The 20,274-nt window shown below is 42.1% G+C and overlaps 3 protein-coding genes across 3 annotated transcripts; 2 read left to right on the top strand and 1 right to left on the bottom strand.

Annotated features, from left to right (window-relative positions):
- The first annotated feature begins 10 nt into the window (after positions 1–10).
- On the top strand, positions 11–3,343 carry vac14 (vac14 homolog (S. cerevisiae)). The gene has a single exon (XM_042504795.2). The coding sequence runs from the start codon at positions 155–157 to the stop codon at positions 2,513–2,515; it is 2,361 nt and encodes a 786-aa protein (XP_042360729.1). The 5' UTR covers positions 11–154; the 3' UTR covers positions 2,516–3,343.
- A 4,771-nt stretch (positions 3,344–8,114) lies between these two features.
- On the top strand, positions 8,115–12,183 carry trim35-13 (tripartite motif containing 35-13). Its single transcript, XM_042504805.2, has 6 exons — positions 8,115–8,615; positions 9,542–9,637; positions 9,725–9,955; positions 10,044–10,066; positions 10,134–10,252; positions 10,861–12,183. The coding sequence occupies exons 1-6, from the start codon at positions 8,214–8,216 to the stop codon at positions 11,394–11,396; spliced, it is 1,407 nt and encodes a 468-aa protein (XP_042360739.2). The 5' UTR covers positions 8,115–8,213; the 3' UTR covers positions 11,397–12,183.
- slc27a1a (solute carrier family 27 member 1a) lies at positions 11,492–20,095 on the bottom strand. The gene is made up of 13 exons (XM_042504798.2): positions 19,693–20,095; positions 19,242–19,409; positions 17,350–17,744; positions 16,425–16,592; positions 15,119–15,188; positions 14,930–15,021; positions 14,731–14,840; positions 14,408–14,617; positions 14,199–14,325; positions 13,953–14,090; positions 12,914–13,078; positions 12,654–12,800; positions 11,492–12,541 (listed from the first exon to the last, which is right to left on the bottom strand). Exons 2-13 carry the CDS (start codon positions 19,406–19,408, stop codon positions 12,384–12,386), a joined length of 1,947 nt encoding a protein of 648 aa, XP_042360732.1. The 5' UTR covers position 19,409; positions 19,693–20,095; the 3' UTR covers positions 11,492–12,383.
- Between the last annotated feature and the right edge of the window lie 179 nt (positions 20,096–20,274).

Raw genomic sequence — 20,274 nt, 5'->3', positions numbered from 1 at the left:
TGTAACCGGTCAGCTGCGTTTTATTACAAAGCTTCCTGATTCTCGAGGAAAACCGATGTGTTATCGCACACAAGTGAACATAAATGCGGACAGTATTCTCTCGTGTTAACTTATATTTCTTTTAGCAGTCTCCGGGACAACCGCAGCCGCAAACATGAACACGGAGAAGGACTTTTCTCCTCTGACGCCCAACATCGTCAGGGCTTTGAATGACAAACTGTACGAGAAGAGGAAAGTCGCAGCTCTGGAAATAGAGAAGCTGGTGCGCGAGTTTGTGGCCCAAAACAACTCTACTCAGATCAGACATGTCATCCAGATCCTGGCGTCGGAGTTTGCGCTTTCCCAGCACCCCCACAGCCGTAAGGGGGGTCTCATCGGACTGGCAGCTTGCTCCATCGCCCTGGGCAAGGACTCAGGTCTGTATCTGAAGGAGCTTATTGAGCCAGTGCTCACGTGCTTTAATGACTCAGACAGCCGCCTGCGCTACTATGCCTGCGAGGCCCTCTATAATATAGTGAAGGTGGCCAGGGGGGCTGTGCTGCCCCACTTCAACCTGCTCTTTGATGGGCTCAGCAAGCTTGCAGCGGACCCGGACCCCAATGTGAAAAGTGGATCTGAACTCCTGGACAGACTGCTCAAAGACATTGTGACAGAGAGTCACAAGTTTGACTTAGTGGCGTTTGTCCCCCTGCTCAGAGAGAGAATTTACTCCAATAATCAATATGCTCGGCAGTTTATTATCTCCTGGATTCATGTCCTGGAGTCTGTGCCGGACATCAACTTGTTAGACTACCTCCCCGAGATCTTGGACGGGCTCTTCCAGATCCTCGGAGACAACAGCAAAGAGATCCGCAGGACGTGTGAGGTGGTGCTTGGAGAGTTTCTCAAGGAAATTAAGAAGACGCCATCCAGCGTGAAATTTGCTGAGATGGCCAACATCCTGGTCATCCACTGTCAGGTTGCAGATGAAACAAAACTCACAAACGACCTGATCCAGCTGACGGCTATGACCTGGATGAGAGAGTTTATCCAGCTGGCAGGCAGAGTAGTTCTCCCCTACTCCTCTGGAATCCTGACTGCAGTGCTGCCTTGCCTTTCCTACGACGACAGAAAGAAGAATACCAAAGAAGCAGCCAGTGCCTGTAATCACAGTCTGATGAAGCTGGTGACTCCCGAGGATGATGAAGATGAAGAGGAGGACAAAAGTGGAAGTACAGGGTCACCGTCCAGAGAGGACGGCCAGCCTAAGACGGAGGTGGATGGTAATGACATGCTGAATGCGTCTCAAGAATCTGTTGGTTTCAGCAATATCAGCTTCTTCACTCCAGCAAATTCTGACAGGCCTCAGGTCACTCTGGACCTGGACGGTATTGTCCAGGTGTTGGACCGCCATCTCCACGACTCCTCCACTGGCATGATGACCCGCATCGCTGTGCTCAAATGGCTCTACCACCTCTACATCAAGACGCCACGCAAAATGTTCCGCCATACGGACAGCCTGTTTCCCATGCTGCTGAAAACGCTGTCGGATGAGTCGGATGAGGTGATACTGAAAGATCTGGAGGTGTTAGCTGAGATAGCATCATCTCCTGCTGGCCAAACGGACCAAGTCGGCTCCTGCGACAGCACCGACAACAAACTGGAGCTCAAGGTCCCAGAGGGTGCCAAGCCAGGACAGCAGCCCAAAGCAGTGGACTCGTCCCCCTCCACTCCCAGTATGAACTCCTATTTTTACAAGTTCATGATCAACCTGCTGAAGCGCTTCAGTCTGGAGAGGAAACTTCTGGAAAACAGAGGAGCTTTCATCATCAGGCAGCTCTGTCTGCTGCTTCACGCGGAGAACATCTTCCACTCCATGGCGGACATCTTGCTAAAGGAGGAGGACCTCAAATTTGCCTCCACTATGGTTCAGACGCTCAACACCATCCTGCTCACCTCGGCTGAGCTCTTCCAGTTACGAAACCAGCTGAAGGACCTGTGTACTCAGGAGAGCTGCGCTTTGTTTTACTGCCTGTATCGCTCCTGGTGCCACAACCCCGTGGCTACCGTGTCACTCTGTTTCCTCACACAGAACTACAAACACGCCTATGACCTCATCCAGAAGTTTGGAGATCTGGAGGTGACGGTAGATTTCCTGGTTGAGGTCGACAAGTTGGTTCAACTCATTGAAAGCCCCATTTTCACTTACCTGCGCCTGCAGCTCCTGGACGTTGAGAACAACCCTTACCTGATAAAGGCGCTCTACGGCCTGCTGATGCTGCTGCCACAGAGCCAGGCCTTCCAGCTGCTCTCACATCGCTTGCGGTGCGTGCCCAACCCAGAGCTCATGAGGACTGTGGATGAGTCCAAGTATATGGACTCTAAACAGAAAGTGGCCTCTAAACGTGCCTCTCACACTCAGATGGATTACAATGAGCTGCTCCAGCATTTTGACCACGTTCAGAGCAAACACCTGGAGGTCCGACACCAACGCTCTGGACGAGCCTCCGATCACCCGGACAGGAAGCTAATGTGAAGATATTGTGCTTCCTCTGATCCTGTGGACAGCGAGAGGACAGTGAAGGAAAATGTTAAATATATAGATACATGTTGAAGCCAAATATCAAGTATGATTAAAAACTGTTTAATCAGAGCACTGGATATATACATTGTCTTAAAACCAGTGAATTGTTTGTAAATCAAGAATGTTCTGTCACATTAACAAAAAACATTTTAAACACATTTAATGGGCTTCAGGCTATACACATGCAAAATAATAGTTACTAATTTCTGTGAATATTTTAGGAATGTACATACAATCTCACACAGCATTTACTACTGGTGGTGATGTTATACGGCCATATCCCGATCATGCTCTGTCTGCAGCGGAGATTATGTCCAGCTAATTGAAATGTTCACATTGTTTCAAGTTATTGTGACATGCATTTTAGTGTTTAATAGCACACATCTGTTATTTAATATTCATGTAAATCACAATATTTCATGGTGAGCAGTAATAATAGAGCAGCATGTGCTCAGGGTTGCCTTAATCTCTTGTCAGCCAAACCCACGTGTCGAGTATTGACCCAGCTCAAATGAGATTTTAAACTTTGGAAGCCATGGATGACTGAACTCTGGCATAAATCCTGGGTAGGTCCATGTTGTTGCACCTTTTGCCATTTCTTTGTTAGTGCAGCTAATCAAAAAATGTTACACACCTTCAGTTTTTAATCCCATTTCTTTCCTTTAACCTCTTAAGATAATTCGTATTTCTCTATGTACAGTGTCTTTTTGTGTTGTGTTCTTTCGCACTTTTGTCATTGCTGTGTGAAGATCAATAAAGTGGACCACATGATTAAAAATATTATATTTTTCTGTATACATGTATTTAACGAAACGTATCAGAAATACTTGTTAAAAGTGTGTGTGGGTAGAGAAGGAAAGGGAAGTGTCAGTGATACTACAAATGACCTTTTTCCTGTCTGTGTTACATTCTTTATAAATCGCAGCCTTTTGAAAATGTTCTGGTCGATATTCTGCTCCAGATTTATTATTACATTTAGGCTCATTATACACCCGGCTCCAAATGTCCACCATTAAATCAGTTTTACTTCTTTGAATTGTGTAAATGTGTTTGGTTAACATTGCCTATAAGTTTCTATTGTGATTATGAGTTTGTAATACAGACAGGGCTCTGCTCAAATGAATTAGTAGTAACCAACTGCAATCAAGAGGATTTTATTTCCTTTATACTCGGCCCAGTAAATGGAGCCTTTCACTTGTTTAGATCACAGTCTATCGTTTAAATCCTTCTAAAACCTTATAACAGTCTATATACAATTTAACTGATTGGAAAATTACACACACACACACACACACACACACACACACACATATATATATATATATATATATGTGTGTGTGTAAATTAACTTAATTTTAGAGTTACTGCTTTTACTTGTCCCCAGATCTGCAAGGTTTATTTATATAGCACACTCAAGCAACAAGGCAATTAAAAGTGCTTTACATAAAACATCAAAAGCATCGAGACATCATGCAAAAAAAAAAAAAACATTATAAAATGACATTTACATGCAATTCAAAATTAAAGAGCTAGAGAATAAAAAAAATAAAAGTTAAGATGGGTATAAAATACAAAATAATAGTTATGCTGCAGGGTAATAAATTAAAAGGAGTTAAAGTGACCAAAAAAACCATCATTTTCCCCATTGAAAGACATTGAGTCATAAAAACAAAACTAAAACTTTAATATATAAATACATTACGATATTCTTGATATCAAAGAGTGATCTAAACCTCATTGCTCAAAATTGCAGTAGCTCATCATAGTTCATATACAGTACCATTTTTTTCATGTGTCATTGTGCCACTTTCTTATTAGCATGGTTTGATCAAATCAAAAAACACTGCTCACCCAGTATTTGGACTTAGACTGAAGCGCAGGAGCTGAGTCGTTATCAACAGTGAAAAAAGCACATCTGCACATTCAAATCCTCTAAAAAATCATGTTTACTTTGCAAGCTTTCGGTTAGAGACCTTCTTCAATACATAACAATAAGACAAAAACAAGTGGAATCAGCAGTATGAGGAGCTGGGAGAGCATCACTTTATTAGCCTTAATGCAGAACACTTGTGTCAATCACTGAGTCTTGAGAAGAAAGACATCAAGGGGATTGTAGTCCTTTGGAAAGTGACTACAAAATGAACAGTGTGACTACAGAGACAGTTCAACACCAAGCACAACATATTTACAAAATTTTTCATGTTTACAATTGATAAATAAGAATAGAAATAGATGATATGTAGACATCAGACTCCAGCCATCATATAACATATAAAATATTTTAAAATTCATTCATAACACTCATATTGAAATCCTCACTCAGACCCAGTGATTGCAGCGTTTCTAAGGTGTGGATCCAAAAAAACCTCCTGTCCAGTTTGAAACTGAGCTGAAAACTTGTCTTTCATGTGCATGTTTATTTATGGTGAAACTGGAGGAGCTGGGTCTCCTCTCTCTCCTGCTGCAGCACTATATGTAGTTGAACACCCATGGTACATACTGTACATTCACAAGGAACATAGGCTCTACTGCCTGGAGGAGAGATCCATCAGTGCCGCACTGAATTTCACAGATGGAGACTGTGGACGACTCTTGCTGCGCCATGTGTCGGGAGGTCTTCCTGGCTTCAGTGGTCCTCTCCTGCATCAGGTGTAATCAAAACTTCTGTAACAATTGTTTGGAGCAATTCTGGTTTGAACACCGTGTTAAAGAGTGTCCTTTCTGCGTTAAAGAGCGGCCTGAACTTCCACATAAATCATGTGGAGCACACGGAGAGCAACTGTTTCTGCTCTGTGTGGCCGAGTTAGACCTGGTCTGCTGTACGTGCCACAGAACAGGCCTTCATGTGAACCACAGAGTGTATTCCATATATGAGGCATTCAACGACCGTAAGGTAAGCTGAAAAAGAGGCATTCATTAAAAAACTGTTGAGCGTGGATTTGTAACTGCTACACATGAAGTACTTCAACATTCAGAGCTGACAGTGATTATTTTCAGTCATTATGAAGACACATGCTTTTTAAAATTGAAGGAAACATGTTTAATTATGCACTGTTGTGAAATATCTGTAAGCCTCCTCATCATTTCTGTGTGAGAGATGCCGGCACGCACACATACACACACACACACACATGCACAGATGTGTGTGTGTAAACACATGTAAACTCTCAAAGCAAAACAATTCATCTGTCTTTGCACAACTGATTCCATCTTTGTAATCTAGAAACAGGTCCTCAAGATTTACTGTTTTGCACCCTGGTCATTGAATTATCTTCAGAACATATTACAGTTTAATGATTTTGTCTCTCTGGGAGAATTTAAAGCTCTTGTAAAAAAAATCTGTACAATAGGTGCATTGAATTACTACTTCTAAACTGGACTTTGTTTAATGGGTCTGTTGTCCTGGTCTGTTTATGGCTTTGAAGGTTAAAGCCCTGGTGTGCAGGATTTAGTGTCATCTAGTGGTGAGGTTGCAGACTGCAACAAACTCAAACTTCTCCCACGTGCTAGGCATGAAGGAGCACTACAGTGGCCAAAGCGAAAATGCGTATATATTTATCTAGAGTAAGATAATATGTCCATTCTAAGTGAATGTAGAAACACATTACACTCCATGGAAGAGGACCTGCTCTGTAGCCTGTGTAGATATAAATAGCTCATTCAAAGGTTTCGAAAACACACTTATTTTTGGGTGATTATATACTATAGAAAACATAGTTTTTATATTTATATTCACTTTCTGCCAATAGCTGCCCCTAATTCTAAACACAAGACCTTGAATAAATTGTTGATCAGTTTAATACACTATTCCTCAACAAATGACTAATTCAAAGATTAAAACATCTGTGACATTTTAACAAAATTAAACAGCTATTAATTCAACCACTTCTTTAAATATCATTTTTTTAAAAATTTTTGGCCGTTATTTGATAGGAAAGCTGTAGCATAAAAGGGGGAAAGTTAGGGGATGTCACGCAGCCCAGGGCTGTGGGGCAGAATTAGGACATAGCTTTTGTACATGGGGCACACCTAAATGCACCCACTTTAAGCAAAGCAGATTTTAAACCGTCGCTTTAAATTACATTTAAGAAGTTGTTATGAACTATTTACAACACATGAAATTAACCTTAAATAACAAAAATGTGTAGTAAAAAATAGTAAAATAAATACCTGTCATCTGTCCAGTGACTGCATGCAGAGCCACTACTAATCTAGCAAGGCCATAGTGTGTGTGTGTGTGTGTGTGTGTGTGTGGCATCTCAACAAGACTGCCACTTATTTGGTCAGACATTTCTCAGGATGGGTAAATGAAAATAAAGTTTTCACTCTTATTAAATTCTGTAATATGTAATATTTTGGCGGGCTTTTAGGTGACTGTCAACATTAAAATGCATTTATACCTGATTTTACAATTCTAAAACTTTGCATTTCATAATATCTAAGGAAATGCCAATATAGGGATCAGAATCAGAATGCCTTTATTTGTCATTACATTAAAAATACAATGAAATCAGAGCACTGCTCAAGTAAGGTGCTTCATTTCAACACAGTAAAAAATGCATCCACACCATAAAAATCACAATAAGACATACATACATAAGACAAACACATTTACACAACAATAAATTAAGAGCCAAAAGCCGCTGCACTTGTGTGCGCCGCCATCTAAAGATAAAGCCTCGAGTAATATACGTATGTTTGCACAGATACCGTACACTCTAATAACTCTCCTACATGCATGGTTTAAAGCTGACTGTGAATCCTAATATAGCATGTGTGACATGTAAGGACTAACACAGTGTAATAAGTGCAAGAGTTGCAGCAGCACTGGCCTACATAGTGCAGGATTGTATTATCTTTCTGTCTTTACTCTCTTGCCCTGGCTCTTTGGCACAGCACTGACTCAAGTAAACTAACACCCACAACACAGTACTGGATTACAGCACAAACAAGATGAGCTTACTGTTAAATTCTTTAATATTAACAAATTAACTCTCAAGACCACCGTGCTGCTGTGTGCACACCTTACTTTGAAATATCCTCTATTTGTCCTTAGAAACTTAACTTGACACATGAGCTGTTTGTGTTTATTTCCACCAGAAGGTGGATTTGACTCTGATATCTTAAAAATAACCATGTGTCAGTTCTTAAAAAGCCGCTCCCCTAAGCTAAACTTGACTTTGGAAATATTCCACTGGTCAGCAGGACGATATTTCTTTACCCCAATAACTTATGTCGAATTTGGTTACTTCTATTTATATCTACACCCAGCCTTTTTTTTCCAATATTGTTTTTCCATAAACTCTTACATAGCACCGTGACAGGCTGTTTCAAAAGACTTCTCAAATAGCACAGACGTGATCTCAGCATACCATTCTCTCTTTTGTCATCGTTGGGTTTGTCCAGCAACCATTTGCTCCACTCTGCACAGCTACAGTCTCCTAAATGTTCAGCCAGTTTAGTTTTTTTTCCTGTGGTGTTTATTTGAGAAAGTGCGATATGCATGCTCAACACAACAAGGCATAACACGGGATATGCCTTCGGGAGCTGCGGTATCAACACTTATTCCTAAGGTCAAGATGAGGTAGCCCTCAAGTGACGTGGGAGGGGCCTCGAATACTGCCCTCTCATCAAAGCCCAGTGAAGAAGAATGGCCACTCGACGTGCTCATCTGGAGGATGACCTTTCCTGTCCAATCTGTGGACATATTCTCACTCAGCCAGTGGTCCTCACTTGCAGACACAGATTCTGTAAAGCCTGTCTAAAAGACAGCTGGGAGACACAAGGCAGCGAGGATTCGCACCACTGTCCTCTGTGTTGGCGCCGTTCCTCTATGGATCAAATCGTGGTGAGCTCTGTGCTGGAGAAGTCCTGCGAATCCTTCAAGATGAAAAGAAGCATGAATGACCCAGAAGCTTGTAGGGAGCATGGGGAGAAGCTCACATTATTCTGTTTGGAGGACTTGGAGCCAATCTGTGGGTTATGTGGGAAAGCAGCTGCACACACTGGGCACAGGCTCTATCCCATTCGGGAAGGTGCTCATGACTGTAAGGTGAGTTACAGGGTTGGTTACAGTGGTGGCACATTTTTACTGTCTGAGCTGCATATCCTCAACAGCAGGCACTTCAGAGAACTTGAAATCTCCAAAAATGTCTCCCTGTCTTACTTCTTATGATTACAGCTGGAAGGAATGACAACAATGTACCACAATATGTCACATTGTTTGGATGCTGAATTTGACGTCTTTATGGACTAGAATCTAACATCACCAATATAACAACAGCTACATTGTGTGGATGAGTCCTCATAAATGAAATGGGAAGATGGTAATCATAGTTGATTAGCTTGACTGGTTATTTGCAAATTTACAAATTAAATCTCAAAGGCGATCCATCATTTAAAAAATAAAAGGAGTGGTACTTTGTAGCTGAGCATAATTTTAACTTACAGCTTGTCAACATTTCGCAAAGGCATCGTTTGTTGTGTTTTTCAACATTTTTTCTAACTACCTTTGTGCTTCTCTAAGCCTGAAAAACTGATGTGTGTGAACGTGTTTGTCAGAGTTCATTCACAATCTAATAATAGATTTATATTTTTGGTTTGCCGACGCCATCCGGGTCCCGAGAGGACTGAAACTCGATTCCCACAAGGTTTCTGTGACACATTCATTCTCCTCTTGCTCTCGTCGGCCTTCTCTAGAGAAGTGGAAACCTTGATGTGTTATGAATCTATTGATTGCCATTACTGCGTCTTGATTCTTAGTTGCATGAGCTCAGTTCTGCTCATGGCGCCAGAGCATTAGGTCTCTTTCCATTGATTGTCCTCTTAATGTGGCACTGCTGTATTATGCAGCTTACAGGGAATGGTGCCATGGAAAGAGTATGTGGCAGCTGAAAGCCCCACATTGTGCTGACAGCTGGGCCGTCTGCCAGGCTGACCTTGTTTTTAAGTTTTGATGACCTGTCAATGACTTTTCAGGAGGAACTAAAGAATGCGCTCCTGCCTTTGAAAGAGAAGTTGCAGCGGTACAAGAAGGCGAAAACGGTCTGTGAAGAAATGGCAGAACATGTCAAGGTACGGTCAGTTCCATCATGTTACCTTGAACTCACTAGAGAGCCACGGTGTGGAGGCAATGCTTACCTGTCAATCACATCTTTCCAGAACCAGGCTGAACATACTGAAACACAGATCAAGGCGGAATTTGAAGCCCTTCACCATTTTCTGAAGGAGCAGGAGGCTGCCAGACTCTCTGCTTTAAAGGCAGAACAGGACCAGAAGAACCTGATGGTGAACCAGACTTTTGAGGAAATGAACGATGAAATTGCATCTCTCTCCAACACCATCAGATTAGTGGAACTGGAGATGACTTCTCAAGACATCCCATTTCTTAAGGTAGATAAGACTGTTGCTTCAGACAACTCGAATGACAAATCTTTTCCAAAAATGGTCTTAAGTTGTTCTCTTCTTCTTTTGTTTTCAGAATTACAAGGAAACAATTAAGAGGTAAGTGTTTACACTGTAGCTCTATAGACTTGGTTCTAAACAGCTAACTGCTCAAGTGTCTTTTCAGAACCTGGCGACCTTCCCTGGATCAAGAACTGATTTCTGGTGCTCTGATTGATGTGGCCAGGCACTTGGGCTCGTTGAAGTATAAAGTGTGGGAGAAGATGAAGAAAATCATTAAATACAGTGAGTTCCTAAAACAATAACTACTTTACTACTACTCTTGTGTTTCCATTGTCAAAAGTTGTGGATGGTACAAGTAAATATTTTCCATTCTGACTCATTGTTTCATCATTCCTCTTTTGAGGCACACTGAGCTAGAAACACTGCAGTCTGTTGAATGGTAAAGGGAAAACCTTTCTCTTGCTTGACAAGGACTCAATGCACAAACCCGCTATTTTTAAACATCCAATCCATTACAACACAAACTCTTAACACTTAGCACTCTTATCCAGCCTTTTCTTTTTGGATCTGAAAACATCATCATGCAAACCCATTCAGTGGACAATCAACATGGGCCAGAAGTTCCTCTGCATCCCCCGTGCTGAGGAAATGGAGCAAGAGCTGAATGGAGCAGTAATGCAGCTCTTACCACTGTGTAAAAGCCCCACCTACATTTAAGAGTGTTGTCTTAGGTGCAAACACAAAACAGATCTTAAATTTAGGTACGTGTCCACAAAGGTCATGTATGGCTTCTAAGGGTACTCTACCTAAAGTGTTCAGTGGAAACACGGCTTTATTGACAAGTTCCTTCCCTGCCACAATATTAACTCCTATCTTGCTTTTTCCCTAAGATCCTGTGATAATCGATCCAAACACGGCAGCTAGCTGCTTTGTCATCTCAGAGGATCTCACAGTTGTGCAGAACTCGACCCAGATCTTCAAGCTGCCAGACAACCCAGAACGCTTTGACATCAGTGCTGAGATGCTGGCTGCTGAAGGCTACACCTCTGGACGCCACAGCTGGGATGTGGAGGTGAAGGAAAACACCTACTGGGTGGTGGGAGTGGCCAGTGAGTCTATCAACAGGAAGGGCAAGCACGTGCTGACACCAGCAGAGGGATTCTGGACTATAAGGTTTCGCAATGGAGAGCATAAGGCCTGCACTGCACCATGGGAGCCACTGAACATGACTAGGAAGCCAGAAGTAGTTAGAATAGTTTTGGACATGGACAGAGGCAAGGTGACCTTTTACGACCCTGGAGAGAGAACACCCCTCTACACCTTCACAGAGATCATCACACCCAGAGCCTATCCCTACTTTTGTACTGCCTGCAAAGAGCATCCACTGAAAATCTTACCCACTAGGATACTGTTGGCAATGGACTAGTTAATGGACTAATTAACACTGGAGATATAATGCCATTGTTTGCATAAAAATCATCCAAAATTTGTTTTTTATTAATGAATGACATGAAACAGACATGTTTTAAAATATTTAATTTGAGTTAGCTTCAACAGAATTGTTGTCTGGATATTGATCTGAAATTGTATATAGCTTTAACACCCATATATTACTACACTGATAAGTTTGTACATAAAACGACAGTCACTTTGTGTGACTCAGCTTTGCACGAAAAAAAAAAAATCACTACTGTGATTTCCACAATCTGTTGAGCTCCTTTCCATGAAATGCATTTAAAAACTGAAACACGGATCCGTCGTTTCATATAAGGCACATACAGTAAGAACTTGCGTGTATTTGCAAACCTGTGCCAGTGTTCTTCGGAGGTTCAGATATGACGAGTGAGATTAGTTTTCTATTGCATTAAAACTAAGACTCTATGGTTAGTGTTTGATCTAGTAGCCACATGTATTGCATGTTCAAGTCTTGTCTTTCAGCTTAATCCAAACAAACATCAGTAACTTCATAGCTTCACACTCAAGTATTGCTTAAACCTACACAGAATTATCCTTGCAGCACTTTTCATAAATGGGTATATACCCAGTAACAGCTTGACCTGATTCTACCTTTGCTGTCCTAACACTACTTTCACATGTATCCTGTTTCAGTTGGGTTGTGGGAGAAACCCACTGCATGTGCGGTGATGCTCAAAGGCTTGAGGTGTTCATTTAATAATTATAACATGTTATTAAAGGGAGTAAATGCCCTCACATTAAGTCTTTGTGTGTTACTCATACAGTGTTAAAAATCGTCTGTAACAATACGCTGCCTATGTAAGTAGTCCTCTCACCCTGAAAGGTTAAAATCCAGACAGGTGGTGCTTTAAGACGTACTGACCTGACACCAGCGTATCCTTTCTCTACAGCGTGTCTTTCACTGAGGCACCATGTCTGCCCTGCTACAGCCTCCATCTCATAGAGACATTCTTCCCTCTGCTATGGCATTGTACAGCTCCTCGTCTACAGCCTCATAACATGCAGCTCTAGTGTTCAAAAAGTAAATCTGGTCAGTGGTGAGACGAGGGTCGTATCCCTCCCTCTGCAGCCTGGTTTTCTGGATTTTAAATGTACCTGTGCAGAGAGATAATGTAGAGATGCATAACACAGATTATGACTTGTTGATGTGAAATCATGAGTGATGCTTCATATTTTTGTAAACTCAGGGGCATTAAGGACAGTGTACCTGTGGTGTCCACGTGTGGGGAGATTCGCAGGAACACAGGGCGGGCATACGAAGGAAGTGCTTGCTGGACTTTTTGCAAGAAACTATTGCAGTCAAAACTCCCTGTCGTGTCTGCAATGGCTGCCATGCCCGCCTTACCTTCCACACCTGACAAGACACACAGAGATAAAAGCTTGTCAAGTAGTGAGTACATGCAAAAGCAAAATGCATTAAAGAGAAATCACAATTATAGTCCCAAAGCACACAAAATGAACCATCACCTTGCACTGCCACGCCATACACAGCCACATCAGTCTGACCCAGAAGACTGCTGAGTACGCCCTCCACCTCGGTGGTGGAGACATTTTCTCCTCGCCAGCGGAACGTGTCTCCGCCACGATCACGGAAGTACATGTAGCCCATGTCATCCATCACCAGTACATCACCTAGGGTACAGATGGAAAGCAAAGTATGGATAAATAATCATAACACATTATTACTATTGAGCACTGACAAAGGAAGCTTGGCAATCTGATACTGCCTTTATTTTTCGAGTTTCTTTTTCTTGAACATGTACAAGACTCGTTGAACATTTCAAAACTAATATTACTGCCTTGCAGTTGTATGTCTCTGTGAGCAAGTCACGTTGCAGTTACAGTTACAGTTTACACCTGAGTCAACTGTAGCCATGACAGTTAACAATGTGACAAATAGGCTATGGATGTTTCTGCAAAGAAGCTACAAATTTTAAGACACGGATGCTTCACACGCATGTTTCATCCGGCAGCAGAGCTACGATACAGTCAGCACAGTTTCAAGGTGGACATCAATGATCAGTCACCAATTCAGATCAAATGTGCCCCCTTCTGTTCCCGAGTTACAGCATTGAGTAATGGCCAGAAAGGTGTTTTTGCAGAAAATTGCTTTACAGTGAAGCTGACCTTTGACCTTTTGGATATAAAATGCCATCACTTTATCAATTAGCCTATTAGACATTTATGTGAAATTCTGTCAAAATTAATGTATGAATTCTTAAGTTTTTCAGCCAAAAACATGTTTTGTGAGGTCAAAACAACATTTGAACGCTACTCTAAACATTTAATCCTCGAGTCCAAGTGAGCATTTGTGCTACATTTGAAGAAATTACCTCAAAGCCTTCTTGAGACATTGCCTTTACGACAATGAGGCACACATATGGACAGTCGGACGCCCCCAAAATATATTTTGCCAGCACAGAGGTATAAGGAGCACTGCAGGCTGTGTTGAGTGCTATGATGCAATATAAATATGTATTTTGAGAAATAAAAAAGGATGGGCAACCTGATAAATATGCAGAATCATTTTTCTTGAAGACATCATGAGCTATCTTCTTCCGCGTAGCATCCTGGTTAGCGTAGCCGTCAAAACGTCGTAATGGGTCCTGCTGGTTGATACGACCCACCAGAAGCCCTGGCTCCCCTGCAAGACACGGAGAAGTCTCAGCGGGATGCTCTCAGAAGATCAACACATTTAGCAATCACATACTGTCTCTAGAAAAATCAGTATTGCAATATTAGTGTAAGTTACCAGGGCGGCATGGCACACAGAGCCCCCGGCTGTCACGAACCAGCTCCAAGCTGTCCTCGTCCACCCGCACCAGACGGATTGGGTACACGTTGGGGAGGATGCGACTGTTGAACCCACATGCTCCAACCTGGCAGGACAGATTTAGCTAAACTCTGATCCAATTTACATTTTATCAGTCAGGACACACAATTAACACAGTGATTGCTGACCTTGCCATCCATGTTGGCAATGCTGCAGTTGCACTCAGTTGCTCCGTAGAACTCGCCAATCTGCGCCACGCCAAAACGCTCTGTGAAGGCCTCCCACACACTGGGGCGCAAGCCGTTTCCCACTGCCAGACGAACTTTGTGGCCTTTTTCTGATGGCCGCACTGGCTGAGAGAGGAGGTAGCGACAGATTTCCCCGATATACTGCACCACCTACAACAGGAGAGCAGGGTTGTTTTCGAGGCTTGTTGGAAATGAATGTTTTATGATTATTGATTTTATTAAAATAAGGAGCTTCTCAATAATTTCCAAGAAAAAGCTCTTACAGTGCAGTTGTACTTAATGCAATCTTCCCAGAAGCGGCTGGCAGAGAATTTCTTCTTTACTACTACAGTGAGGCCGTGGATCAGACACTGACCGACTCCCATGATATTACCTGGCAAGAAGAGAAAGCTAACACTTCGGTTATGCAAACCTTAAGGGGAAAGCTGTATTCATGAAGAGCTGGAGCCTGCCATCACATACCTGCTGAGTGATAGAGAGGCAGACAGTCATAGATGATGTCAGCAGGGTTCATGCGAAAGGCGAAATACCCAAAAGCAGCAATTCTGTAGTAACTTTTGTCAAAACAAAGGAGAGATTCTCAGACATCTATAATTATCCGCACAGCTAAAGTCTGGAGAGAGATGCTTTTTTTTTTGGTGAGTAACGTACCGACTGTGTACCACAATGGCAGCCTTGGGCAGTCCTGTTGTGCCGGAGGTGTAAATATAAAATAGACGGTCTGCAGAAGTGAATACAACAGAGGATTACAATTACACACTGCAAGTTTAAGATCCATAACGGGGCTTCACAGCATTTCAGTCACTGCTGGAACACCTTCACTAAACCCAGAGAATGACACAACAGAAAATATAGTCATTGCTTTGAATGCACCTCATATTTTCCTGTACAATACAGACCTCAAGTTTGTTATGCAGTGTAGGCATAAAACCAGAAATTTACTAGTCGATGCCAATATGAGTTAAATTTCACTTTCTTTATACAGAATTTAATATCACGGCAATAACCAAAAAAATAAATCCCATGGAGTTAAATGGACATTCCATTATTAAGCGCACTGAAATCAAACTAAATTTAAATTATATTACTCCCTGAACGGTTCCTAAGATTTTGTGGGCGAGGAACACATATGAATATATAGCCCTAAAGTATATTAGCATATTCCTCCTTCGTTGTTGTTGCTGGTCAGTGCTTGTGAATGTAAGACGTGATGGTCGGTCTTTGTGGTACCCCTCCTCCACTGTGATTGGACAGGTGGGCTAAATGTGACAGTGACGTGCAAAAAATTTTACCTAAAAGTGACCCTGGGGAAAAAAATCTCAAATGTAGAGCGCTCAGCGCAGGATAAATGCCCAATGTCTCATCACACTGCTCACGTTTGTATATGTGGCGCTCCCATTGCAAAGAGCTTAAAAAAAAACGCTGGCCTCAGGAAAACGAGAGGAAGCAGAACTGTAGCAGCAGCTGCGCTTGGAAATTCAATGGCAGATAAGAACACTTGTAGGCATATATGCTGCCCGGTCGAGTGCAAAAGAACGCATTACCAGTAACTTTGTTGAGGAGAATAACGAGCGTGAATTTTGCCATTGTCAGAAGCATCTGTTCTTGCGACATCCCTAATGTACGATATATCCGGGGCTTACCCCTTCAATGCTGATTTTTGTATTCATTCATCTAAGACACATTCACCAGCGTTATTGGTTTGTTCAGACAGTACATATCTTAATAAGTCATTCATACTCCAAATAGGAAGTACTACTAAGAAGCAATTTTAGAGTGAGAAAACTAATTACTGTGTGACGCACACTTGACTAATTCAGAACAAGCAAACAAAGGATATCAGCCAAACATGGCATACAGAAATAGTCTGAAGACGGCATTTAAAAGGAAACTTTATCACACAGATTAAGACTCATGCAGAGTCACAGCTGAGTTCAGTGGTAGATAAGGTACTCACCGTTCATGCCTTTGGGGGGAACACACGGTGCAGGGGCATGTCGAGGTGAAGAGGCTAGAATTGGGTCCAGGGATTGTGCACTCAGTCGGGCCAGATGTTCTGCACTGAGGTCACCTGTACTAAACCGTACCATCGACTGGCTGAAGGAGGAACTGACCTCCAACATGGCTGACATTCAGTACGAGAAACAAGAGGGAGACGGGAAGAGAGCACACCAGTCAGGTTAGTTAGTCAGTTTGGAGTGTACTGTAGAAACTTTTTATATTTTTCAAGTGAAAATAGCTACGTCCTGCAACAATTAAGATTTCATTTTATATGGTTAAATTAATTATAATTTAATTTCTAAAGGCGTGAAAGCGTCACAAACCCATCGCCACATTAAGATGGAAACATAGACATCCGTGGAACATATTTAGTGCTGATCAAATAGTACATTCAAAAAAGTAAGCTATATATAAGTTAGCTATGTTCAAAGTAAATATAGCTAAGTCGTGCACACACACACGGAAACCCCAGAGAGAAAAGAGTGACATGTTTGTATTACAGAGAACAAACAGAATCAAATGTTAACTTCAAATTAGATGGCACAGGAGTTTCACTGGCAATGTGGTTACAAACAGCATGCGCTGACCACATGACATGAAGGAGACACAGTCATTATCATCACAGTTCACACACCATCTGAATATTAAAGTGTGACACCACGGGACGAGATGTTGACCCCTCACATGATGATACACACAAAATGTGATTTAAAAATGAATTGTGTTGCTGATTGTAGTATTTATTTGTCTTTTTTTAGAGAACTCACTAAATGACAGAAAAGATTTTATCCCGTAAAGCAGCATTTTAGAATTCACTCCTCCACTCATATAAAACTAGAACCTGATTTCCTGACTGGACCTTGTCGAACACGTTCTCTTACCGTCAGCAAGCTCAGCTCCAAACACAACAGCCCGAGATCCCGACGCGCCGATACAGTGCAGCAGGGAGTCATGGCGGAGGTTGAAGTTAATGAGTGCAGCTTCCACCCCGACCTTGGCCAAGCCCAGCCAAAGCGCCACCTGCAACGGCCTGCTTTCCATAAAGAGGGCCACCACATCCCCCGAGACCCACCCCTGACCTCTTGCCCAGTGGGCCACCGCGTTAGACAGCTCGTCCAGCTGGGTGAACGTCCATGTTTCCCCTGTGGCCTCATAGATCAGTGCTGGTTTATTTGGGTAATGTTTTACCGTCTGGGTGAAAATGGAAGGAATGTTACTTCCATTGCGCATGTAGCGCCACAAATCCAGCTTCACTCTCAACAGCACATACAGGCCACTGGTGAGGGTCAGAGAAGAGACAAAGAGAAAACAGGTCAGTAAAAATGTAAACCCAAATCATGATCAGAACTACAGACACGGGACAAATTAAAGAAAAGCAAATAGATAAAATTGTGGAGAAACATCAAACGCAGAAGCTGACATGTAGCAATAGCTTGATGAAAATGATGCAAATACCATTTTAAAGATTTTAGAGTCACCTGATTTCAACCAAACTATGGAAGATTCTGGACCAACGCGTACTGCCGGCCTTACACCAAAAAAACGTTTAAAGTGATTTCACTGTTGCAGAGATATTATGTCGGAGTAAAATCATGTTTGACCTTTGTGGGCGCTCCTCGAGATGTACCATTGAGAAAGTTATTTCTACCCTCATACTAGGGCTTGACACCAGTGTCCGACTGTCAGTGAGCGTCTGTAAATGTTGCCACTCTCTTCAAACATGATCAAACATGCGGGTCTCTAAAGATGCGCCCACCCCTGAAGGCATGGGCTGCAGTATCTCCCAGTGAGGTTAGATATCCCATCTTAACACCCCCTTGCAGGTAGATCATAATCTTTAATATACCCTGGGTGGGATGTATGTCAGTGGTAATAATAATAATTATTATTTCATGACAGTAAGAATTGGTGGGAGTAGACATTATTACAGGCAAATTCAACTGAAAAAGTGAAAACAAAAAAAATGTCACCTTTAATTATGATCTTTCTTATATAATCCACTGTAAACTATGAGTGGGACAATAAGTGTATAGTCAAATATTTCAACTATAACAATAATTAATGAGGATAAAAGAGCGTCAAATAAATGCATGCGCAAGTTAATTCATGGTTTTAGATATTGTCTATTTAAGTACTTTTTAAGGAATATTATAATATGTTATGCATTTTGTAAAAAGGTGTGTTTTTACATTTTCTAAGAGAGTCGTGCCTTCTTTATTTGTGCGTACGCCTGGTCTGCAGCACTTCTATATTTGTTCACAGCGTGGAAACAAATTCAAGTAGGAAAATATTAACAAATTTCTGCTTACACATTTGCGAGCATGGTTTGCGCACAGATTTGTGCATACGTAAATGTCTGTGAATAAGGCCCACTGTCTTTCAAAAGTATTTCCAAGGTCTATTAGTTCACAGAAGGCAATGCTCTCCACCACCATCTCAATAAGAACAAATGGTTTAACAAAAAGTTTCATCTTCAAATCTGTTCAGTGATGTCTCTGATGCTATATTCCTTTCTGGTTTGTCTAGCTATGTTTGTTTTTCATTCCATCTGCTGTACTGGAGCCTCTCTTACAAACGAGATCTTGATCTCGTGAGATTACCTGATTAAATAAAGGTTATGAGGGGATATCTTGTGGAGGAATGGTGTTCATCCACAGACTTGGCAAGGATCTCTAAAGCTATTCTGGAGGCTTGTGGTGGCTTGGGACACTTTATGTTGTTTTGTTTCTTTAAATGTGTCCCCCATCTGTACATTTGGACATATTGAACTCACTTGAGGTCTCTCTTGGCTGTGCGTGCTGCGATGTAGAAGTATTTCCAGCTCCGTGTGCCCAGATAAACCCCAAGGCCCGCTGCCAGACTCCAGGACCAGGACACCCCGAAGAGACGCAAGAGTCCCACGGACCCCAAAGAGGCTGAGACACTCGCCGCATTGTGCATTCTTGTCATGCAACATAATGAAGAAAGATGAGCTTTTAGGAGAGAGTGGGCATGAGCTAATCGCCTACATGGCTTTGACTCAGATGTATGAATTTCTGTAGTGCAGGCTGGTACACAAGTACACACAGACTTTTTTTAAAAAAAAAAAATAGCTAAAACTATTATGTAAAGCGAAGAGATGAACACACATCAATCGGCTCACATTTAAGCAATAAACATAAACAGACATTAGTACATCGTCGTCAACTTGACTGCAAAATATGCATGCAATGCACAAAACTTACCTACGAGTCAACAGACTGAAAGCGATGTCACCTTTCACCCGATAACCCCGCCGGTCAACAACTTGCTAATTACTCTCACCGAAACTGTCGAGGATTCAAATCTTCCTCCGGTTATTGAAACAGACGAGAAGACACCGCGTTTTTGAGGAAACCGGTAGTTTTGGAGAGTTTCAACAGTTGTGCAGTTAACTGCTTTTTTAGCACGGTTGTTGTAACCGTTAAGTAAGCTAGTAAACACTTTGCTTTCGGACGATTTTTGGAAATGTGTCAAACGTACGTGAGTGAGTCCTGTAGACTGACATCTACGCGGGACAGTTCATCATTTGTGCCCGGAATACAAAAATGTCCAAAAAAGTGAATGAGGGCTTGAAATGCAGAGTGAATCAGGCTATTTGCTGTACTCCATGTTGAATAGAGTCATTGCTAAAGAAGCCCTGCCCACCCGGGTGTAAGCGTTCTGAAGCAGGTCAGCCATTGGATGAATTCGACGCTTGTCAAGGTTTTCTCAATTCTGATTGGGCGATACTAACCCCGCCCGGATGCCCAGCAAACAGTTTTGCAGGTGGATGCTATGGATAGCCG

This window comes from Plectropomus leopardus, chromosome 18 (genome assembly GCF_026936395.1).
Source record: "Plectropomus leopardus strain MGB_pleo_1.0 chromosome 18, ASM2693639v1, whole genome shotgun sequence".
Classification (NCBI taxonomy): Eukaryota; Metazoa; Chordata; class Actinopteri; order Perciformes; family Serranidae; genus Plectropomus; species Plectropomus leopardus.
The sequence above is the reverse complement of the archived record's forward strand: the minus strand, read 5'-3'. Positions and strand labels throughout refer to the sequence as shown.